Below are 25,386 nucleotides of genomic sequence, written 5' to 3' on the forward strand. Positions count from 1 at the left end.
ACCAGAAGCAGGTTGACAGATCCAGGGATAACAAAGGTGATTCACTGCAGCAATCCCTGAAGTACAGGAGCCATCTAAAGAGCCTGTCTCTCCACTTCCTGAGTGAGAACAAGGAGCCTGGCAGAAGGGTGTGATCCAATACCTATTAATAAGATTCTGTTTAGAAAGTTCTGTAACCTTTTGCAAAGTTTTTCCAGCTACAGAAGGGACAGCTCCCCAGCTTCTGGTGAAAATTTGTTTAATGACTGACCTTAATTCCACAGCTTTTAGCCTTGCACAATTTAAGACAAATACCTGGCAGAGAAGCCATAAAAATTCTTTAACAAACCAAGTTCCTAGTTGTCTAGAGATTTCACAAGATCCCAAGAAAGTCTGCAGAAACAGCAGCAACTGAGTTAGATATGTTGTCTGGACACTCTCAACTGCTTGATTTTGAGGTTGCTTTTACACAGTCAAGTAGGATGCTATTAAAGTACATACCGGGACACATAAGCACACAGTTTAATTGGATAGAAAGATCTAGAAGGGAAAATGGCTAGACTGTTGTATTTATCAGCATAGTTCTAGTTTTGTCTGCTGAAAGGCTTGGAGTAGGAAAACATTTCTTCTAAATTTCCTAAGCAAGCCAAGAACAGGAACTTATTTGACAGCAGAACACTTAAGACAATTATGAGTAGTAAGTATACTCATAATGTTATGGATATAAACACTTAGTACCACCAAACACTCATAAACCATGAAGGACAAGCCTTCAGCCACCATATGAACTCCAGACACTCTTAAATTTAAAACTGAATTACACTGCAGGCTATACATCTGCCATTATCTAGAGTGAACAAATGCTTAGCAATATGCTGCAATGTTTATAGACTCCCTCCATCAGCCAAAAAAAAAAAAAATCATCTACTTAGAGCCCTTTGGAATGTATACTCAAAAAACAAATAAAATAAATTTTAAAAAAAAACATCTACTCACCCCAACTGCTTCAGGTCTGTTTGAGTATTTAGACTTAAAACATCCCTTTTATAATTTAGGTTTTGATTTAATGCAACTCATCACATTCAGCGAGCACATTGCTGAAGTTTAAAGCCATCTGGAGCACAGTTCCTACTTGTATTTACACTTAGTTACGGATAACAACATAAAATATTTTATATTGTAATGTTTGCATAAGCAGAATTAGCTTCTAGTCCAACAACCTCATTGCACCCAGTCTTCTGATAACACATCACTGCAAAAGACTGTCATGTTCCAGAATCTATTAGTTAAAACCTGATCTATGGTTAAGCCATCCATAAACTAATACAAAGACCTACTGAAGCAATATGAAAAAAAAAGGTAGTCTTCTACCTTAAAATCTGAAGCACTCTGTCCTAAAGCTTTAGAATGCATTTACACATTATGTCCCAATTTAGGAATCTGACTTGCTGATTGAAAATAGATGTATATGTTATTGTTATCTTTATTATATATTATTATTATCTTATTATATATTATTATTATCAACTTCTTCCTTCCTGTTGCACAACTAGACAATGTCCACACTCTAAGCAGGTATTTGAAAATGTAGAGACAATTACCCACCAATTCTACAAACTGTGCTGGTTTTGGCTGGGGTAGCATTAGCTTAAACCATGACACAAATTCCTCTTTCAGAAACATGAGACAATTTAAGACAACTCTTCTACAAACCAGAAGTGCGTGTGTTGGGATTTTGCTCTCTACAAACTTCAAACTGGGATGGGGATGAGTCACAGCTGTTTAGCACAATCACTACAATACATGGTATAGCACGAAATCTGTACACACAGAATTCAGCTGAAGCTGCTTATCCCTAGAGTGCAGACTAAAATAATAGTTATTCAACCTTCGATACAGGGTGTGACAGTGATGCCACATTCAGCACAAGCAGAGACTTCATCTCACCCAGCAAAAGGAGAGGGTCTCCACCACTTCTCTGCCCTTGCACTCAGAAAAGCGTGCTTTTATTTTATTATCACTCTCCTTGGCTAAATGCAAGACCGCTATCAAGTCAGTCATTCATGCTAACATTTAAGTGTTCAATCTGCCCCAATTAAAGCAACCAAACTGAATTAACTCGAAGTTTAATTAGCAGTAAGGAACAAGAAGCATAGCCTGAAATATTGCTTAACTTTAGTACTGTTACAGACAGCCAAAGAAACTTTATGCAGGCACTCATACTCAGTGAACAGTACAGGAAAATAAGGCTTTGTGGGAGGTAGGAAAACAAAGAATATGGAAAGAAGATCATCTAGGAAGATAGCTTGTACTTCAGTATATTGCCTCCATTAGAAGTCACTCTAGCTTTAATTAAAACATCTAAAGTACTAAGAAATCTTGTGAATAAGTATTTTATTTCACTATCTACACCCAAGGAACATAAAAGATTTCAGACACCATTTCTGAGTATTGCTCTAAAGTAACAAGTTTTTAAAAGTTCTTTATTACCAGCAAGTAGGTCTGCAGAAGCTGAGGAACTAGAAGCAGCCTGGGTTGTGGGCTGGGGTTCAGAAGCACTACTTCCAAAAGCATCTAAAGGGAATTCCAGAAAGCACCAAGAAAAAGTGAGGAGTTCAATGTTAAATACATCAATTCATCGCTTATCATAAACAAAAGATGACGAAATAACCACTTCATACATCAGAAGAAGAAAATGAAACTGCTTGGCCATCCTTATTGCAGAGCAGTACCATGGATGCAAAGTTCAGGTGGAAAAAAGGATGTACAACAAACCAGCACTTGAAAAAATCTCTTTTAATTTGGGCCTCTTCTCAGATACAAATCACAGCATTCAAGACAACAGAGGTTTGGAGATGAATGCATTAGCTGAAAGATTGGAGTAACTCCAGCCAGAAGCCAGTGGCTCACATGAAATAATTTTAGAGGAATATCTCACTAATGCCTGAAATTCACTGCTTCTAAGCACCATTTCTGTTCTTCAACATGCTTATGGTTGGTTGTGCATCCTAATTTCCACCTTGTCAAATCCTGTGATTCAGAAATACCCAGTTTGAGACAAGTCACCCTCAAAACTTCAGCTGCTTTGAGAAACGGAACTGAGAGAAAACAGCATGACCATGGAGATTGGCAAGGAAGAAAAAGGACAGAGGAGAATTTCACTGGACATCTGAGGGAGAGCCACACATGCACTGACTGGGGACAGAATGGCAAATGTCAGGACAACAGAATGACTGACAGCTTATTTGCAGTTCGTTGTGGTGCAGTTTTAAGAACCAGACATGCCAGACTCAGCTCTTAAGGCCACACAAAAAAGTTGTGAGAGGGGGAAACCCGCAGCTTTAGCAAAGCGCAAAGGTAATTGAAATGAAGTGATTCAACTCTGAAGTGGTGAGGAAATAAAAAATACCCACCACCAAATAGGTCAATCACACCTGAAGAATCCACCTTTGCTGGAGAGGCAGTGGGTAGAGGAGAGGGGGCTGCAAATGCATCCACTGCAGTAAGCATAGGATAAATAATATTTAGTATCAGCAAGGCAAAAATGATAGCTAAATATTTCAAAGCCACATGGGCTCCAACAGAGAGAACCACAGGTTTGGTAAATTCGGGTAATAGTCTCCAGAACTGCAAACACAAAGTGTTACATTTCTCACACAGCAACTGAAAACCACAGTACTTTAAAGAAAACATTACTTATTAAGCATTTTCTTATGCTTAGAGGAGGATTTCCTCTCTCAATAGCCACATCACTTACTTACTGAACTTCAGTGCCAGACACCTCATGATTTGCATCTTCAGCAAGTGCACATCTTGTGACCAAAGCAGCAAACCCAAAACTTAGTATTTCTTGATATTTCAGTTTAAAGATGTAAACTGGCAGTTAGTTAACTTTTTTTTAACTTTTGGAAAAAAACCAAAAAAACCTCAAACCCAGGAAGTCTGTGGAATGGCCTGTGAAAAGAAGCACTCACCAGATAAAAGATCACCAGTGAGAGAACTCTCAGGCACAGGAGAAGCTCCAGGTTGTGGAGATGAAAATGTATCTTCCAGAAATAAAAGAAAAAACGAGAAGTAAGTATCACTGAAATCAGTTTACACCATTGCACAGCCTCAAAGCAGCAGAGTATTGGAAGAATTCTCTCTTTACCTGTACCAAAGAGATCTATGCTAGGAGTAGCATCTGGTTTAGGTGCTGCAGGTGCATCAGGAGCAGACTCAAATAAATCTAAGGCCAAGAACACAACACATCTTTAACTCATTTTTGAAAGGCAGGACTGAAAACAGAAGTTTCCAATTTTGCACATCATATTTGAAATTAATAGGCTCTCTGGTCTGAAAGCCTAGCACACAACACGCATGCAACAACGAATTGTTCATTTGGTACTCCTGACAGATCAATCCACCAGAATCAAAGAGTTAAAAACAAAATTACCACCAAATATATCTAGAGCAGGAGGAGCGGAGGTGGTGGCGGTAGCAGAAGTGGTGGCAGTAGTGGTGGTAGTGGCAGTAGCTGTAGTAGCAGTAGCAGCAGCAGCAACAGCAGCAGCTGGAGAAGGAGTTGTTGCAGGAACTGGAGTGGCTGCACTAGTTGTAGGGGTAACTACAGGAACAGCAGTCTCTGTTGGCTTCATAGCAAAGAGGTCCAGCTCAGGAGCAGCCTCTGCACTACCTTCGGATGGGGCAAAGGGGTCTTGTAAAAAGGAGAGGGGAAATATATGTGTATGCATTCTTAGGATCAGTGAGGGAGGAAGTCAAGAACAAAGCAACTATAGGCAATGCACATACTGCAAATACACTCACGCACACAGAGGAGGTCGCTCTAACATCTAGCTTACTTATCCAGACATGTTACTTAAGTTTTTCTACAACAAAGGCTGTCTGAAAGGCTGAGCAGTCTAGTTACTAGAGGGCAAAACTTTCAAAGGCTCTTTGACGAGGCCAAAGAACCAAATATGACAAAGGACTATCCAGGCTACTGCTTACAACTCAGCACTGATAGAACTGTTCATTAGCACTACCAAATAAACACAAAGTCACTGGGACTCAGAAACAGGCAGTTTCATTAAGCATGCTCTTCAGTTTAAGGTTTGTTTTTACCAATTCCAAACGCTATGAAATTTTCAGAAAAACACACTGCCATGTAGTTTAAACAACAAAAAAACCCAAACAAAAACCAGCAAAACAAGAGACTATCTAATGACATAAAACCCACCATTTCCTGAACATGCATCAAGAGCTGCTGCTACAGGGGTTGGGGTAGCTGGTGCTGCTGCCCCTTCAGCTGCTGCAGGGGCTTCCCCAGGAGAAGCTGCAAAGGCATCTTGGGTGCAGTTTAGGAACGGAAATTAAAAAAAAAAAAAAAAGAATAAAGAGAAGAAAAATATAGGAAAAGAACCAAGTTAAATTGCATAGGTAGATCCCCTTATACAACATGAATGTAATTACTCCAACAGCAAGACAACTCATGCAGAGCAAAACGCTTTGTCTCTCCCCCAACCCCACACAAGCAGGTTCTAGACAGGGTTTGCAGATGGAGCTTCTAGGGTTGCTCACAATAAGCACAGTGAATGTAAAAGAAGGCATTATTCTCATTGTATAAGGGTTCAGAGCAGCATGCTCATGTACTACCCAAAATCAAGTAATCAACAAAATTAACTTAAGAGCAGATATTACCAACTTGCATGCTCAAAGCCTGTATTACACGTGATCAATCTGCAACTGTGAATTTACTTGCATAGTGCTTTTCACTGCTATGAATAACAATCCAATTACTCTGGTAGATATCTGCATCCACCATTTCTAGTCTTTGAGCCAAGTCAGTCATGCAACATCTGAAAAATTGAACTTACTTGTTTCTTAACAGTATTCCAACTGGATCTTTCTGAAGCCATAACCTGATGCATAGGTTATATTTACTCAGCTTGCTTCAAACAGATCAAGATTGTTCATTTTAAGCGATGGTTGGTGAGCCATAACCTGTCTGTCCTTTTAGGATCACTTCTAGGCCAACCAGCCAAGTTAGGGAAAGCAACTAGTTTGGGTTTTTGGAATGACTTGCTCATGAGGCTTTTTTGAATATTTTTTTTTTTGTTTGCCACTTGTTCTTTGTCTGTTTTTTTTTCTTTTTGTTTGCCAGTTCCTAAGTGGCATGCTTAAATTTCAAGCTATGAACAGCATTATTTCTAGGCTTAAACCAGCATTTGCACTCTTAATTCTATGAAGTAGTCCTAATGGACAGTGCCATTTGGACTATCCTCATAGGCAAGCATTTTCTTCACAGAAAAAAAACGACTGCACAATGAGGACTAAATACTTCAAGATGCTTGTAAAGGACATTTTTCTAATGCTACAAAAATTAGCAAGTTTAAAAAAATCTGTTGGGGAATACTGCAATTGCATTGTCAAATTAGCATAGGAAAAAGCTTGACATGCTTTAACTTGAACGTCAATTTTAAAATGAAAACAACCATTTTAAAAACAAATTCGTGCCAGGTAATCTAAAAAGCTCTAAAGAACATGCATTGAAACTCCAACAGAAGAGAAGAAAGCCCACTAATCTCGTACAATAGAATTAAAATGAGTTAGTAGCAAAAAAGACCTGCTAATAAGCCATTTCAAATATAATTCTATTTTTCAAGTAACAGGGTTGTTCAACAACAAAACTGGATGGCAGTTGTCCAAGTAAAAACATCAGAATGAGTCAAACATCCCAGTGTTGTGTGTGTACCAGACACTGGCGTGCACCATATAGAAGGAATTCAGCACAGAACTGAACTGAAGAGTTTTGCATCACCCTGCTTGAGAAGATGTTGTGTAACATCATGTGTGCTCAGTTTGGCACTACAGGGACAGCTTTCAGCTGGAGGGGCACCCTGGGCTCTTTCAAAAAAACATCTGTGCCCACACAAGCTTGTAGGCCAACAGCACAGACACTGGTCAACCCTACCTACAATTATTTTTTACTGACACTTCTGAGTAAGGTTCTTACCAAGCACTGTAACTTTTTTCAGCATCAGATTTGGGTTAAATGGCAAGTGGAATAAACACCTAAGTTTATACAGGAATCTATATGAAAAATGTCATAGTAAGAACTCCTAATATTAATTACTCTGGTTAGTTCAAGAAATCTATATGAACATAGAGACAAACCAACCTGAACAGGTGACCCTATAACTCACAACTTAAACCAAGGGTTTGCCATTGGGTTTTACTTAAGTTAGTGCTGATTAAGTTCTTTCCAAAAGTCTCTGCTGCTCCTGCACAGTTGCCCTCTGCTAAAATCTAGCATAACATGCAAAAATGGATACAATTAAATCTACATATTTTATTATTAAAGAAAAGGACAGTTTATTTTCTTTTTTGTTCCTTCATATTAGTGTAGTAAAGCTATATTTGCACATTCAGCAGTGTAAGAGATTCTCTCCCTTTAAAGTAGCTACTGAATTCTTTATGTTCTTGCATCTTCTGTTTAAAAAGTGAATTTAGCTTTTGACTTCTAGAATCAAGTAACATATGGTCCTCACTTGATTTTCTTGACATCCTGAAAACTTAGAGATGTTGCTGAAACCTTTGCAAGTTCACACTGCATGGAACATCTACCAGGAGTGACAGGTATGTATTATGTACTGCATTACACTTGAATTCATAAATCTAGTTCTTACTGAAATAATGTGCAAACAAGGGGTTTTCAAAGTTGTTAAACACTGAAGTGCTTCAATACATCTTGTCTGCAGCAAAGTAAGTGTTCCTGCAGAGTGATCTCTTTAATCTCATAAATTTGGGCTTTATTTGATGCCATGGCATCAAAACTTACTCACACAGATGATACAACTGACTTATAATCATTAATGCATTATGAAACATGTGAAACAATCCCACAGAAGTCACGAGTAGGGGTAAGATCATAGAACTGAAGTGTACACAAGAAACTGTTCCCAGAGATTTTTCCCTCTTCGGTCACCCTTCATTACTTTTTGACATAGAAAACCTGACCTGAGTTATAATGAAATATTTCACTATGCCCAAAGCTGGGATATAATAATCATGCAAAGTGTTTGTTGTTTGTTTGGTATTTATCAATGAAGCGGTAGCTTGCTATACCAGCCTGTACCAGCAAAAGGGACATTCATCAACCCTTAACTGCCAAGAGTCTTCATCACTTTGCCTGTAGTTTCTTTACAGGAAGGCCATAGTTCTGCCCTCTTACAACTCAAGTTATCTTAATGCCTAATAACTGACATTTGCACAGTGCCTGCCATGACTTGTTACTTACTGACTACTGAGTAATTCCACAACAAAATGTAACTCAAGAGCACAATACACATGTCCAAAAATACTGTGCCCAGATTCTGTTTATGGGTGACATATTGAGTTATTTTGCCTTTATTCTACCTTTGCATTTCTCTTTCACAGGAACGATTCCAGCTGCACTTTGAAAACAGCCTCCTCTTGTTTATCTTTGAAACACAATTAGGAGCTCCTCAAGTTGGCCCAGGTATCTGAAAGCTTGCCTATTAATCAGACAGAGTTCTTTAAAAAAGCTGTGCTGGATCAATTCTGCATTTCTCATCTGCTTTCCAATACCATATCAGCAATGAACACATAATTCAGAGCTTATCTCTCAAAGCCCAGTCTTAGGCAGCAGGCAGGCTCCCATCAGCTGAAGTATCAGCCATACAGTGTAGTCAACAGTTATTCCACAGCCTCCTCTACTGCTTCTTCCTTCAGCTTGGCTACCTTTTCCCTGCAGCTTTCAGCCTCTTTCCTACACAGACACTCCCTGAAGAAGCTTTACATTCTTTCTCCTAAGATCACTGCTCCTGTACCTTCTCCCACCATAACTGACCACAAGAAATTGTGTGAAACAACAAAGCACTGGCAAACTGCAAGAAGTTAAGGTGACCTTGAAGACTGTATCTCCAGCAGACCTCAAAGGTGAAATACCTTAATAGGATTAAGTGTAAGCGTGTCTAGCACCACAAAAACTAGAGAGCAGCAGTGTCTGCACAAAAACAATCTCTTCTTGCACTGGAAACAGTCTTAAGGCAATAAGGAATGTTAGCATATGATGCTAGAATATACTTACAGCACAGCCTTCAGGAGAAAAAAAAACACAAAGAAACAAAAAAAACTCAAACCGTGAGCAGAGAGATGGAAGTTCAACTCATGGATCTTAAAAGGGTCTGTCCAAAGTGTCTTGAAGGCACTGCAAAAGTATCTTTACTGCTGGGTGTGTTTTGAGAACTAGAGGTTTTCTGCTATCATAAATAACAAAACCTTGCTTCATTCTGAAGTATTCCAGGAAAAAAAAAAACCCAAACTGTATGCATCTAATATATAATCCACTGGAGATTTATCACATTTGAGTGACAAAATACATTCTCTTTAAAGGAAGAGATCAAGTCACAGAAGAAGAGTGAAATTCTTTCCACATTCAAGGGTGAAGCTCCACTTTTTAACATACGTCACTAAGTTATCTAGTGATCAGTTAAATCTCTAGAAACTAAACACATCCAGGTCTTTGCCTGACAAGCCTTGAAGCAGGCACATGACTTGGCAGTAGCTGTTTTTCCAGGCACAGAGTAATGGAAAAGATAGAAAAAAAAATTGCATCTTGTCACTGTAGTATGGAAGAACAAGAATAGTTAGATGTTTTTCTAATCCTATTTCAAGTTCACAGTGATTTCTATCAATTTAAATATCCTTTAATTTTTCATAAAGTCCTATACCTATTACTAAATTAATTACTAAATTACTAAGTTAATGAATTAATATGCAATTTGAAGGTGCAGTATCACAGACTGGCTCGACCTCGGTACTTACATACCATAAGTTTCACACTCTATGCATCTGCAGGGCTGTTAATGAGCACAGGCCCTGGCTTCTGCAACAGGCTCCTGAGAGCAACCAACATCAGACTCTCTCTTGCTCCTAGTGGCATCCAGAACCTTTTTGGACAACAATTTTTCATCTTCAGCAATTTGGAAGATGCTTCTCAGCTGGCTGATCTTGTGGCACTTGGATTATTATCAATCTTTGCAAAAGGAGGGGTAAGCAGGAAGTAGCAGTTGTATTCCTTTCTTACAGCTTTTCATCACTTTACTGGGGGATACTTTGGTGCTCTCTGCTGAACTCAGACATAAAAAAACCTTCTGTTTTTTTCAGAACCTGGGAACTTTCAGTCTTAAGGAAACACCTTTGTAGTCTAACTGCTTATACATAAGACCTCTCTGGCACTCCTATCAGTAGAAGTGGTAGATAAACACACCCCATGGAGAAAACGCTGGAATTCAGTCTTGGTAACAAATAAGTCATTACTTATTCCTGACATCCCCTGTCATGCTGGAAATATGCATGAGATAAGAGAAAACTAAAAAACACAGTGGTCAGGTGATCTTAAACAGAGTTTGTAAACGAGAAGGTTTCTCCATTACTGGGCTGGTTTATTGTTCAAAAGAAATGTAATTTCTGGCATGCTGTTGGGAAGCCTCCTGCTCCACTGAAGTACCAAGAAACTGACAACATACAGTGGGAAATGCATTCTTACTCACGTGGATAGCAGATAACATTTGAAACTGAGTGAGCATAATTAAACTCTAAGAATATTTTTCCTTTTTTTTTTCCCTTTACATATTATTATTTGCATAGTTGGCACGTAGAACAAGTTCATCACCCCTTCAATTCACTGCAAATATTTCTGAAATAAAGCCCAGATTCAAGATAGCTGAAATACAGAGTCTCGATACTCTGTTTGCAGGAAATACCCAAAAGAAACACAACACAGTAAAAGCGTGACAAGGGGCAGACACTGTCACATCCATCCTCTTCAACTACAAAAGCACAGCTGCTCTTCTCAGAAACTCTGGTAGAGTGCATAGTTATTGAATAATATGGAAACAGTTCCTGCTTACCCCCATGTGGACTGGAGAACTACTGTTCTTAGCTGTTCAATCATAAGGTAACTCAGCCTTAAGGTTTACAATTTTCCATATACTTTTCCACGTATAGGCAGAGGAGTCTATTAGCTAAAAGCACAGCAAACAGAGGTAGTTGGGCAGTTTATATTTCCTGTTCCATCTAGCATCCAACACACAGGCACTTCCAATGCAGCTGGTTAAACCAGAGGCCTCGTTACACAGCTGAGCTCAATTACTGCTTCCACTGCATCATGAACTGGTGTAGAGCACTACAGCAACCAGACTAACCTCCAAAGAGATCCACTTCAGCAGTGGCAGCAGTGACAGTGGTGGCTGTGGCGGCAGCAGCCGTAGTAGTTGTAGTATCAGTAGTTGGAGCAGTAGCTGCAGTAGGCTCTGGGGCAAATGGATCTGAAATCTGTGGCTCAGAGGTAACACCGGAAAGCGCAGCCAGATTATCTATATGCAACCATGTAATGAAGATCAAACAGGAAAGGTAAGGGGAAAGGCAAAGACCACAGTTGCTCAGCTCTAGAAAGCTGGAGCTTTTCGTAAGGAGTCTTAACATACACAGGTTTTAGAAATCGAAAATACTACTCACCCTCTCCCAAGAGATCTAGTGATTGTCCATTAAAATGACAGCAGAATAAAAAAATAGAGTAATTAGTAGAACTGCCAGATTGAAGATGTCCATTAGCCAAATGTTCACTAAATCACATGTCTAGGTTATGTCTGGAGCATAATTTCTACACTTGCTTTTCTAACATTCAATAAGTTATTTTGACATGACGAAGCACATTCTGTTTAATAACTCCTCAAAACAGAATCAGTCCATCCCTACAACCCTTCACAGAACAGGCACTAAAGCAAGGGTACTTTAGCAGTGAGCAGCTTGCAAATAGTGCTACTTCAGGATATGATACATGGCATCCCTAGTCCCCAAATATAGTTTGAGAGACAGCCAGGTGGCGGTTCTTGGACTTGGGACAACTGTTAAGTGCAAAATAAATAAATAAATCAACAGAGCAGCTCCTCTTCTAAAGCTTTTTCTGCATTTATGTTAGAGCAAACATGCTCTGCAGGAACAACTAACTCTGTTAACACTTGCTATGAGGAGTATGAATGTTGACAGCCTAAGCATAAGCACACTGGCTCTGCTCCAAGTTTGGCTCCGCAGTCAACGGTTTCTGGAAGCCAATGAAGCATCTTTAATGACAGACTTTCCTACTATTTGATGGCCTCTAAGATCAGTCAGATTGAGCTCAAACACAGAAGTTTTGCCTACATAAAAATAAACAATGAGATATAAAAACATGTGAAAACTAATGAGTTTTTCCTATTAAATTTTTATTCTGTAGTTAGGATAGTCTGAGCTCAGCAAACACCTATTTATTAACCAGTATCTCAGTGATGCTCCTAGATTCTCTGTACACATGACAGGGTCATGGGTTCATCTGATCCACACCGAACAGCAAGCAGAGTCCTGATGCTTTACTGTGAGTCAGCATTTGGAAGCAAAATGATTTAAGCAGGCGCAGCCCTATCTTCACAAATTTGTCTTTATTTTACACTTGTAAAACACTTGTAAAAAAAGGCAGAGAAACCCTACATATAGGTTTTTTTACAATTTTCAATTTTCTTAATTGGTTCCTTGGGCGAGCTCTTACTTGAGACTGATGGCACAAGCTGAACTAAGTGAAAATACCATTCTGAAAGAGCAGAACAGTACATTAAAAATGCAGCACTCTGCTATCCCATTACCGCACACCAGGTGACTGTCTCACAGCTAGACTTGAAATAAACAACTGTTGGCAAACTTTTAAGTTCCATGACCTTAGTCTTCAATGCCTTCCTGTTATTCAGTTATGTTATAAAACTCAATGCAGTGAAATTACAATTATTCAGCACAGCAATCTACACTTAGTCTTAATATGGGAATGATTAAAAACAGTGGGTTTTTTGTACATTAATATTAAGGTAACAATACTGTTAGCAAATCCGTGTTTTAAGGCACACTGTAAGGTAGTTCAGAGCAAAAATTCAAGTCAGTTTGTTTTTATATCCAAGAGTAAAAACCTCACAAAGATGCAGACTTTGACCTACTGTATTTTTTTGTAATACTATAGTCTACTTGCTAAATGGCTATCTATTCTCCTTGCAGTATCCTGCAGGCACCATATTATCCTATCTTGATGGTCTCTTGATAGCACAGAAGGGTAAATTTTCACAAGTTCTAGTTCATTTGCCAGGTGACATATTGAGTACTCAGAAATACAGTAGGTATACAACAAAATATACAGTGTACTCTACATAACCCCAAATATAATCCACTATACTGAATATACAGCATATTCCAAAATACATAGAATCTACACTGCCAGCGAGACTGAGAAAAGCAGGATTGCTTATTGTTGATATGTACTGATGCTGCAACATGAAGTATTTGATATTCAGATTTTTCCTGGCTATTCTGAACTGCAGCACTCCTTCCAGCTTCCTCCCTCTAGTTCTATTTTCTCATGAGTTACCACATACAACCTACTGAAGCCCAGAAGAAAAAGCAGCTCAAGTAGCAGGGAGGCATGGTTACACAGCCTCCCAAAAGTCCTGGCTGGAAGGAAGGTCATCTTGTCCAGTCTTTTGTTCAGAACAACAGTGCTCCCAACACCAGATCAGGTCAGCCATGGCTCAGACTAGTCAAGTCTTGAAAAATCTCCAGGAATGGAGAGTTTACTAGTTCACATTCAGGGATCTACTTCAGCAGTGCCCTACCCTCCAGGTGAAATATTTTCAATCTTTCAGAGAGTTAAAAAAAAAACCAAAAAACAAAACCAACAAGATTCCAGTGCACTAAGTATTCTGAAAGATATGACTGAGGTATACTTGATGAGGGTAGTGACAATTCTGGCTGTTAGAAAATAGTTAGCTATCCTTTTCTGTCATGGAATAACACTGAGTGCATTACTATTCAATTTTAGATTTTTTAGTAATTTGGAAGAATAAAAAAACCTAAGTTCCAAACTATGGTATTTTGTCCAAAAAGAAAAAAAACACAACAAATCAGCTTTCAATTTTTATGCAAATCAATACTTTACAATATTACTGGCTACCTATTTCTATTTCTACTATTGCAGGAATGAGCAATTGCTTAAAAAAGTTAGCTCTTTCAAACATCTCAGAAGTTTGTATTCCAGTGCTTGGCAATGACAAAGTAAGACAAACAGGATGCAATCAAAATACTGCAGAATAATTAGTCACAGGCACCCTAGAATAGATGACTCTGGTCTTGCTGTCTGGGCAAGATTATATTTCTGTTAATAAAATTTACATTTGTGGGGAAAAAAAAAAAAAGAAATTAATTCAACAGATTAAACTGGAATATGCAATACAATGTCTACATCACTGCCCTAGCTATCCTCTCGTAATGAAGTGGCTGAAATACAATGTCATCTTTAATGACCTACAACTAAGAAACAGGGACTGCAGAAGCCACCAGTAGCCAGGGTGAGCACTGACAGCAGAGTCAGCATGACTCAGTGTTGCATTCCCGCCGGGAGAGGGCTGATGAGTTCATTAAGCTGCCACACAGGATCTCTGAAGATTACACCACAATGGGTTTACAACTGTGTAAATTAAATCACATTTACTGGCCTAATTCCTTGTTTTAACGGGACAAGAGTGAGCACTGCCCACATTTACTGTGGTCCTCCAGATCACCAGCTGCTACTGCTGCCTGGAACAACAGGGTCAGATTTCAGAGAGCTGGTTAGTTATTCCTGCTTGAAAGCAGTTAGCCCTCTACTTCTATTTCCATATTAATATTCTAAGCACACAAGCGAGATACTTTATTAAAATATGTTAAGGCTTGTCAGAGGTAATCACACTTGCAGCAGAACTAAATTGCCACCATTTGCTTTACATGCATTTTTGTTTTAAAAGCTATTTTTGTTCCTCCTATTGATCTGTGGGCTTTGCTCCAGGAACAGAAGAGCTGGTTTCTGCCCCCACCTTGCCAATAAGCACATAAGCAGTTCTGGTTCTTCTGTTTTGAAGTGCCTACCCTACCTGCTCACCTTCATGCATCCCCTTCCTGCTCACTTTTAGTCACATAATCCTGGCTCCCTCAGCTTTGCAGTCAGGCCCTTATAAGCAGCTTATACTATTATGCATATCCCTGGAAAGAAGAAGTAGCCTTGTGCTGCAGAGGGATGCCTGACTTTCAGGTCAGCAGGAGCCTGGGATTGAGCTGGGAACATCCTGTGCTAGCAGAGAAACAGACAGATTTCAGTTCAGCCAGGCAAGGAGATGGAGACTGCAAGAAGGGATGCTGATAGTGAGGTTTCTCTACCTCCCCATGAAGTGCCTCCAGCAGCAGCAGCAGCAGCAGCAGCGCCCGCAGGAGCAGGGGCTGGAGCTGCCTGCCCAGTACCAGCAAAATCTGGCTGAAGATCCAAAAGATCACTGGATGGTTTGGAAGAGCTGCCAAGAAAAGGAAGAAAGACATTAAATACTGGAGGAATTTTTCCATTTTTTTTTTTTTTTTAAACATCATGACTGGATTAAGGAATCAGCCTTAGTTTGGATGAAATAGAGACATTTTGTCAGGCTTTATGATTAGAGCAGTGACCGTAAGCACCTCTAGTATAGTGAATCCCAAAAATATGCTACAACCCAGGATGGGAACCTTAACTCACTTCAATTCCTGATAATGGCAATGCAACAGATCTACAAGACTTCAAATCCTTAAAAAAAACCCCAAATAACAAAAAAACCCAAATAACGGAAAAAAAAACCCCAACAAATAACAAAACAAAACAACCCCCCCAAAAAACCCCAAAAAACCCAAAACAAAACCCAAAAAAACCCCCAAACCCCAATCCAAGCCAAACTAACCAAACCAAAAGAAACCCCACCACAACACACAAAACAGAAAATGCAAAATTCCAGGTGGTCCCTAAAAACAGAGAAAATAACTGTTGTGACTGAAACCACCACCTTGAACCCGTATTTCATCATGCCATGTCAGAAAGCAAGAAACCTGCATTTCCAGGCAATGAACTGACTTTAGATAGAAGAGAATTGGCAAACCTTCTCTGTATTTAATTAGAAAATTAGGTATTTACTTAGGAAACCAGATTTTATTCATCTAGAACATTCAAATAACAAACAACAGAAGCTCTTTTTTCAGTGAAGTGCTTCATTTGACACTTAAATTAGTGACATCTTGCAGACAAGAGTCTGTCTCTAAGCTTCAAGCTTAGAGTTTTTACATATCTAGAGTTCAATCACTTCTGCTCTTTACAATGAGCAACGGCACTTTGTTCTGGTTTTGACTTGAAAGCAAGGTTCAGATTTTCTCACAGATAAAATGTTTGTTTTTTATTTTAACCTTCAGAAGTTCATTATCTTTGTGCTTCATTAACTGATTTGAAAAGAAAGAAAAGGGAATATTAATTCAGCAGTTTTAGAAAGAATTCTGAAGATCAGCGAAGATTACTCTGGATTTGCACATTACTTCAGTCTATTCAATTAGAAGTTTTTGTGCAGTATTTTTGTGGTTTTTTGAGTGTTTTTTTGTTTGTGTTTTTGGTGGTTTTTTTTTGGTTACAGTTTATTTGTGATCTATACTGGTAGAAAAATGTATCTCATTGAAAACTGATATACTTGTAAAATAAGCAAAGCCTTTCATGCAAGCCTCCTCTTACAAGTATGACTTTGGTAGCTGCAACAAGCTCAGTAACTCAAACACACTTTTTAGCTTACCTGACTGGAGCAGCAGTAGATGAAGTTGCAAAAAGATCAACTGGAGGAGATGTATCAATAGTTTTTGCTGGAGTAGAACTAGGAGATGTAACAGTTGTGGCTGGAGAAGACTAGAGAAATATTTTAAATATACATTCAATATACCAGCATTTCTCCCCAACCAACTCATGCACAGATGCACCTCCTTTAAAAACCAAATTTTGACATCAGGTCTTTTTATTGTGAGCTGTTTTCTCCTCTGAATGAATTTAAGGAAGACTGGGCTATGTTTTCAGATGGTAGTAGAGCTGAGAAACACCAAGGTGACTCCAAAGAAGGAAAAAAAGTTTCTACAAGGTTTATTCTAAAGGAGTTGTTTCTGTAATTGTCAAACTCTTCATTCTGTCTATGGAATGAAATAGCTGTTTGTCTACAACAGCACCTCAGTACTCTAACCACAGAAATGGTGAGAGAAGAGAAATGGTTAGAAACTAACTGAAAGTGGTTTTTGTAAACCTTCAGAAGAGAGTTTAAAGAGCCATCAACAGCACTCAAGGTTAAGTCCTTGGGAAGATACAAAAGACAGCTCATCCTATGATTTTGCTTCATTAGCTGCTCCAATTCTGGATAAAGATACTTCAAGTATGGCAAGGACAGACACCCAGGAGAGTATATTGCAACTCCTCTGTGAACTTGGAAACTCAAGTTACCTTGTGGAGTGTCAATTTAATTCTAAAAGACACCGTAAGCTTTGGTACAGCATCTCACATGCCAGAGAGATTCTTTTCTTAACAACTGAAAACAAGTCCTAATTTTAGAACTTTTTGCCATTCTGACCACTTCCAAGAAGGAAAAAGAATGGCAAATTTGAAGAGATTTTCTTCTGAGTCTTTCTACTGCCATCCCATCATCATAACTCTGCCAGATGGGTGAAAGCTTTCTACTCCCTCCTCAAAGCTTTAGTAAGGTTTGAGGCTATCATGGTCTCAATCCCTCACGTGCAACAAGGAAGATGTGGCTGAAGCTGTAAGAACACTTTCTGAGCTGTCATGTAATTCTCACCAACTGCTCTCATATTAAACAGCAGAGTTGGGGGGGGGGTGGGTTACATTTTGTTGTTTTCATTTGGTTTTGTTGTGGGCTTTTTTTGTAAAGGGCCTTTCAGAAAGGAATTTAAGACCTTTCTCTAGAATCAAATATTGAACCCCCTGCATTAGAGTCAGAAGACTTCATTGAGTTTTTCCTCCATAACACCCATTATGAGACACAGCTATGGTACCTGGCAATACTCCAGGGATACCAGGAGCTATCACTAACACCATAAAGCTCATTAGTTTATCTGACACTCAATCCAAGGCATTTTCAACTTGGCAACTCTTGCTTTAAATTAAGGTCAGCAGTCTCACTAATGAAGGTCAATTCTGAAAATAGATATATTGGATGAAAATTTTCTTCCCTTCTTCCTGCTTTTTCACATGAATGTGGTTTTGAAAGAGTCAGAACTTCCTCCTAAAAAGCCACGGAGGGAGTGAAGGAGTGAAGGATTTGGAGGAGAAATACCCTGGAGCAAGTTTCTTGGTGACATGAGAATTAAGGGGAGTGAAAGGAAAAAAAAAAAAAAAAAAAAAAAGTTGAGATAAAAATACGTGTATCTTTTATGCTTTCACAAGGAGCAATCATCACATCCAGGTTAAGTTCCTCAACATCCTGACTGGTACAAGCACTGCAGCCCTTCAGATCACTGACGTGCTCACATGGGGCCACTATTTATAAAGCCATTAAAAGATAAAATTTTATCTTTATCTATTAGGTGGCAAAGTCTAAAAAGTAGATTAAGAGATGGATATTTAACTCCTTACAATGTTCTAAACCATATCACCTGAACAAGAATTATCCAGTACAGCAACTGGCAGTATTTACCTTGCTCAGAGGAGAAGGAGCCCCAGATCTAGAAAAAAAAGGGGGTTTTCAGATAAGTACAGCTTTGAAACTATGTTTCTGGTCATCAGAACTCTTGCAAAAAGACCAAAACCTAAGCATGAAACCTTTCTGAAGATCTCTTCAATTGCATGCCCTCCACATTTCTCAAACTTTCATGTGCCACTTTAGACAAGGAATGTAAATTTTACTTTAAATCTTAATCTTTTAAGCTAACTGTCATCGCAGGATTATTCTGCCTTTTAAATAAGCTCTACTAAATGGAGGAAATGCAGAGATGCATGCAAACATCTTGCTTTGGGGCTTACAGGACCCAGCAGGAAAGAGTTACTGGGGCAAGATGTCACCATATTAGAAAACCATGCAACAGCAGCAAAGAACCACCAATACTGAAGCAGTTATCTAACATAAGCCTTCTGAGGATTTGTCAGCAAGTTTTCAAAGTCTACTTTCTTTTAAAGAAAGTCTGAGTTACTTGAAAATAACTACATTTAAAAGTATGAAAACAGTGAGTTGGAAAGTTCAAGCTGAAAGTTCTCCCACATGCACAAAAATCACACTAACAGTAACTGACAGAGCCTTAATCATAACTTAAAATGCACGTCAGTGCATTTGTTTGCTTTCATTATGAGGTATGAAAATGCTGCTACATATTTTTAGAGCTGCTTTGATCTAAGAGATGAAAGGGGAGTTGAAGATAAAGCTGCACCAGTATTGAACTAACATCCATCCCATAAGTTACTTGAATTGGATAAGTCCTAGGAGCTGTAGAACAGATTAGAAGATTTCCAGATCTTTTAATCACAGAAATGACAAAAAAATAACTTAATGACTATATACAAAAGCAAAGAACAGTTTAGCTCAACTCAAAGAAAATATCTAAGCGTCCGAGAAAATCTTTTAAAAACACACATGACCATGCCTGCAAGCAAGTGATATGTAAAGGTATGTACTTACCCTTCACTAAATTGCAAGGATAGCAACAGTAAAAGAGAAAAACAGAGGTTTAGCTTAATCCTTCCTACACTTAGCCATGGCAAGCATCTAGTATGAAGATGTAAAATCATTAGAAATTAAATAGATTTTGATGACAGAAGCCTCAGCAGCACGCAAACCCCCAGTTCCTTCTTGTTTTCCTCAAGTAATTTCAGTTCATTTTGGAAAGCGTCTAGTTTCTCTGTGTGCTTCCCCCACCACCATTAACTAAGATTAAACCAGCCATTAAGATGACTTTGTAAATGAAAGGAAAAGCCTTGTCTCATTTTCTAAGTGACAAAAAAGGTTGGGGAGGCAAACCTAAACTTCAACTAATCTCACTCTGTATATTATGCCTAGATACATGGTACAACATATATACCTACTTGTTGCCAGGTTTTTTTCCTTCCAGTGAGTTTAGATGTTGCTCAAGGGTCTCCATGAGACTGCTGGGAGCCTTGAAAGCGAAGAGAAAGATACACACCTCAATGTATTGCAGTGATCTAACCACACTTTGAAATCCAGCACCAACTTCCCTGAAGTCCATTATGTGCGTGCTCATGCAGTTACTTTATTTACACTAGTGTGGAAACAGTGGATCTCTATGCTAGAAGTATTCAGGCAAAGCTAGTTTTCAAAAATATATTCCTGCACCCAAATTTGCAGAGAGAAAACGTTAACCTCCACTATACAGCACCTGAAGCCTAAATCCAGGATGTGCTGCTCATCATGCTGTAAATCAGTATTAAACATTGGCAACAGCATAGGCACCCACAGGGTTGATTTTAAGACTCAAAGGTTCAAGGTCACACTTTCAGTTTGGCTTGCAGTCAGACCCTCCAACACCTCTTTCATGACCAGAGGGTTAGAAAGTATTAGCAGCCTAAACAAAATAAAGTCCTTTTCAACACCCCCAGAAGGAGCTACCTTTGGCTCAAGACTCCCAACATCACAAAACCTTATAGCTCTTCTCAAAATGGTACCCTGGCACAGGTTACTAGCTTGAAGTGAAGAAAGACTGCTATTTTAGACATCTATAAAAAACTAGGCTTTTTCAGACATCCCTGATCTTAGGCTTTATTTTAAGCAACCATTTTGTGGTCATCAGCCAATACCCACAGGCACTTGCTGTTACAATGGCAGAGAGAAAAAGTAGTCATAAATGCACACTGGGCTTAGTTATTCCAGTATAAAAATAGAATCTGAATAAGTAGACTCCTAGAAGACCAACAAGCAGGGAAGAAATCCTTGAGAGACACAGTACCATATAACAATTGAATATTTCATCAGGGTTACAAGTTCATCAGTCTCTAAACAGGGAATTCTCTTTATCAGTCTCTTTCAGATCAACCACGATTCCTGACAGCAATACTTATGATGTTTTTCATAAATAACTTCTTTAATTTCAGGGCAGACGTAATTATCAAACAAGTCAGTGTGTGATGCTTGGAAACAGCCTCTCCACTGCTCCTGTACTGGAAAACCAGCTAGCTGGCTGCATCAGATATTTCAGGATGCATAGCACCTGCTAGTACCAGTGCACAGCTGGGTACTTGCAGTACACACTGATTTGCAATGCATATTGATTTCAGCATTAAACCCAGTAACTTAACACATCCAGAAATTTAAAACGCTCAAAATAATCTTAAATGACAGATTGAGTTTAAATACGTCCTACGTATATGAGCAATGAAGAGACATCTTGACCTTGCTTCTTTTACAGGCATATTTATTAACTTTTAATTCATTTGGGCATAATAAGAATTGGTTAAACACAAGTGACCTAGTTTTAAGAATTCTTCAGCAGGAAGTAAGGCAAAGAAGAAAGGTAAAATAAACTAAAAAATCCAGAGAGATTCAAAAAGGCTTTATTTTAAGATACACATTGTGAGACTTTAACATGTAAGTAAATGCTATATTTAAAAAAAAAAAAATTTAAAAAAAGATTGTGTGATTTACTGTTACCGGTTACCTTTAGACATTTTAGATAGCTTTCCAATATATTAGTAGAAGATTTCTTAAAAACCAGCAAGGTAATATAAAACTTATCTATCAAACAGAACTCAGAGAAGCAGCTTCAGAAAATTTCTACACAGATGCAACAATTTGTAAAGGCAATACTATCTGGTACCCAATTCGCAACACTGGACATCACTTAATTTCTTCTAAATACTGCTTTAACATTAGATAATCTATCAGTGCTGGAACTCTAGATATGGGTTCCCCACCAGCTACTAGCAGCAAAACTGTCATACTTTAGGAAATGGTAGTAAATAAAAATGAGCCAAAATTTTTAGCTGCTAAGATGCGTTCTCTTCCTCCAAAACTTTGCAGCCAAACTATGAAGTCCAAAGATGACAACTATCAACTTGAATTACACTACTGGGACCGCTTGTCTAGATTTACAGAGTATGTACACACGGAGTGTCAACACAACCAACTGCTTGCAGAATATTACTGGCTATTGCCACGGCTTGCTACAGGGGTATACCATTGATACTACATAGAATTATGTACTAATTGTTAGCTGAAATTCAGTTTTATTATTCACCTTTTACTTATTTCTCTCTGGAATACACTGCTGAGATGTTATATATAGGCTATGCAACATGTTTCAAGCTAGCCTTAGCAAGTGAGTCCCAAGCAGCCTTCGGGAGAATACAGCTGCGAGGGACTACCTGAGCAGAGACTGAAGTGGTCGGGAAGTTGGATGAGATGGTCATTGTAGACCCCTTCTTTCCAAAAGAACTGATCTATTTTAAAGTGTTGGCTCATGGAGTGGAAGGGACCATCTGGTAGTGGTAACTAAGGTGCTGCTGAGCAAGTGCAGCACTGACTGATGGTGCAGAACAGGCTGCAGCAACAAAAGCAGAAGCAGATAAAAGTGCCACAGAAATCTATGAAGTAAATTTCATTTACTGGGTTCCAGGTGATTTCTCCTGGTTTAAGGACTTAGTTCATCCCTGAGTGCACTGTGTTAAAAAAGAGCCCCTGAGGTGCAGAGTTAAGGGAAGATACTAAGTCAGCTCTTTCAAGATTAGTTCTGGTATTGCACATGCTGTTTTTGTCTGCTGAAAGAGTGGCCAGGCTTTATAGCCCTGTTGTATTGGAAATCCACAAAGATTAATTATCTCCACCTTCTCACAATGTCTCACTTTTCAGAATTTTTAAGTGGCATTTAACTAAAAAACTATTCTGATGTTAATTTAAACCAGGCTTTTAAGATGTTACCAAAAATTGCATGAACAAGAACTATATGAACAGTTGGGGTTTGCAGCTGCTAAGTAGTTTGGGTTGCTCTTCTGTTCCAATTTTACTGGCATCAAAACTGCCACAGGTCTCTTCAGCATAGATCTCCTCCTCTAAGTAAATATCCTCTTCACATTAAACACAAAGCCAGACACCCAGGCCAATTTGCAAGTGATACTTAAAATAGACCAGCAGCTACAGCATGTTTGGTGGTATGACTTCACCCACATTCGCATTTCTGGTGTGCTTTCCTAATTACAGAACTTTTATTTATTACACAAATCCAAGAAGACTACAAGAGAAGCTTACCTGTGTAAGATCAGGGATATCACCTTTGTCAATTCCAACTTGCTGTGGAGATAAAATAGTAAAGGTAAAATCTAAGTGCATCATTCCACTGCAGCAGGCATTAATTTTGAGTAGAACTGCTCTTCAAGCTATAATGCACCCCATCTTTCAAAACATACTACAGTGTTAGAAAGGACATTTCCATCCTTCCAGTAGCTACCTTCAACAGCCTGAAGCAGTCTTTTTTTCCCCAAAAAAATTAAATATCCATTTAAAATAAAAGGATAAGAAAATGGAGCTTGATTTCACATACATGAAACTCATACTTTACTGAAATACACTGGTCATATATACCATTGTCTCAGAGGACAGCAAATTAAGGTCTAAGTCTGCAATCTTCTATAAGTAGCCTGTTAATATTAATTAATATTCTGTTGCTTCACACTATGGCTCTTTAGAGTGACTGCTAGCTCAATTTTTTCAGAAAAGCAGCAAGCTCCACTGCACTTTGTAAACCTGAAGCAGAGTCACTATAATCCCTGTCCAAAAAGTTGACGTGTGTCTCTAAAGTACTTTGCACCCTCAAATCAAATATTCATATCTGACATTACAAGTCATTAAGGAGCTTATCAAGCTTCTCCGTAGATAAGTGAATTAGCAAAGAAACAAACTTTTTATTCAGCTCATTACTACTGTCCATTATAATAAAGTATGAAACACAGAAAATGTGCACCCTGTGCCAAAGAGGCAACTTCCACAAACGAGAATCCAGCAAAGGAGTTAATTAACCATGTAATATTCCTATTATCCACATAAGAGGATGATAACAAGGAACAAAGCCAGGAAAATCTCACATATACAGTAAACTTAATGTTGGCTGCACAGACTAAAAAAACAGTCTTAAAATATCTGCAAGTTTCTATTCCCAATTGCTGTATCTTCCTCTAATATTCAACTCTGTCCTAGAAGTATGCATTTATCACAGCATTTCTCAAAAATATTGGAACATTTGAAGTCATGTCATCTGGTTAGTTTAACCAGGAAAGTTTGGGTTTGGCTGCACCCTAGAGACATGTAGAAGTCCTTTGTGGGCTTAACTACAAGACCTGAAGAAGCAGATCCAAGATCCAGATCCACTTGGATGCATCCAGTGGACCCAAGAGCCCTTAGGACAGATGCTTAACAAGTGCAATTAATATTTTACATTGGTGCTAAAAAACCAACAACAACAACAAACCCCAAACAAAGAAAATCACAAAACACTTAAGTGCCAACCTCCAAAAGACCAAAAGCCACTTACCTCTGCAACTTTAAGAAACTCTGATACTCTGGTCATTCGAGTTAGAAATCGTTTGTAGATTTCAAGAGCATCTTTACACTGTCCCTTTTTCATTTCAAAAAATTTCTCTAAAGAAATAATATGGTAAATGTCAGTTGTCTTTCATTAGATATTGTACCAGCAAGAAATTTCATTTTCAGAAAAAGCTTGTGTCAAGAATATGACACTACATTAACATTTACTACTTGGACATTAATCTAGTGGCATCTGTTGCCTAGTATAGTTTAGAAGGTGGGCTTGCTGAGCTGCTAAAGAATTATATAGACCATAAAATTGAACCCCAGCTAGCCATAGCATTGTGTGTGACGTCAACTACTTTCTTAAAAACTTTTTTCAAAAGTAAAAACTTTTTACTTTTTTTTTAAAACTTTAAAACTTTGTAAAAAAACTTTACTTTTTTTAAAGTTAGCAGGTGAAGTAGCTACTCAAAGTTCAAAATAATTAAGGATACTTAAACATATGTTAGTGTATGTCCTCTCCAAATTATCTTCACTCCAAAGAACTCTATTTTTTCACTTAAGTAGTGAATGGACTAAAGTCCATTTATGTCCATTATTAAACACAGCTCCCACATATTTAAACCCAAACTTATGCTTTAAGTAGCAGTAGACAGTGAAATTTCAACTGAATTTTTATGCCCAACTCATTGTGTCATGATCACACCAGGCTGCCTGAGCTTCAGAACATGCTCACAGCCTCCTTTACACTTTGGAGGCTGATGGTAGGTAGGGTTGCAGATGAGGAATGTTATTCAGGAGTATATTACTTCATACAAGGCTATCACATAACATTATCACCCTCTACAACTACCTGAAAGGAGGTTATAGCCAGGTGAAGGCTGGTCTCTTCTCCCTCCTAGGCAACTAGCAAGAGGACACAGTCAGACATAAGCTGTGCCAGGAAGGTTTAGGCTGGACATTAGGAAGAAATTCTTCACAAAAATGGGTGATCAGA

General features: G+C 38.5%; 1 protein-coding gene across 27 annotated transcripts in view; it reads right to left on the reverse strand.

Annotated features, from left to right (window-relative positions):
- The window catches only part of SNAP91 (synaptosome associated protein 91), a 63,776-nt gene that overhangs the window by 12,770 nt on the left and 25,620 nt on the right, over positions 1–25,386 (reverse strand). For 7 of the 27 annotated variants that reach the window (XM_086876414.1, XM_086876411.1, XM_086876419.1 and 4 more), the window contains exons 8-21: positions 24,394–24,500; positions 23,115–23,156; positions 19,943–20,013; positions 18,564–18,591; positions 16,665–16,774; positions 15,250–15,380; positions 11,503–11,517; positions 11,190–11,360; positions 5,198–5,305; positions 4,415–4,675; positions 4,130–4,207; positions 3,954–4,025; positions 3,393–3,476; positions 2,470–2,553 (exon numbers count right to left, since the gene is read on the reverse strand). In XM_086876414.1, coding sequence (XP_086732540.1) covers positions 2,470–2,553; positions 3,393–3,476; positions 3,954–4,025; positions 4,130–4,207; positions 4,415–4,675; positions 5,198–5,305; positions 11,190–11,360; positions 11,503–11,517; positions 15,250–15,380; positions 16,665–16,774; positions 18,564–18,591; positions 19,943–20,013; positions 23,115–23,156; positions 24,394–24,500 — 1,362 coding nt within the window. The remainder of the gene's footprint in view (positions 1–2,469; positions 2,554–3,392; positions 3,477–3,953; positions 4,026–4,129; positions 4,208–4,414; positions 4,676–5,197; positions 5,306–11,189; positions 11,361–11,502; positions 11,518–15,249; positions 15,381–16,664; positions 16,775–18,563; positions 18,592–19,942; positions 20,014–23,114; positions 23,157–24,393; positions 24,501–25,386) is intronic. The other 20 variants (XM_086876422.1, XM_086876427.1, XM_086876420.1 and 17 more) reach the window with 9 other exon arrangements.

The sequence above is a fragment of the Cyanistes caeruleus genome, chromosome 2 (assembly GCF_971803275.1).
Source record: "Cyanistes caeruleus chromosome 2, bCyaCae1.hap1.1, whole genome shotgun sequence".
NCBI classification, from domain to species: domain Eukaryota; kingdom Metazoa; phylum Chordata; class Aves; order Passeriformes; family Paridae; genus Cyanistes; species Cyanistes caeruleus.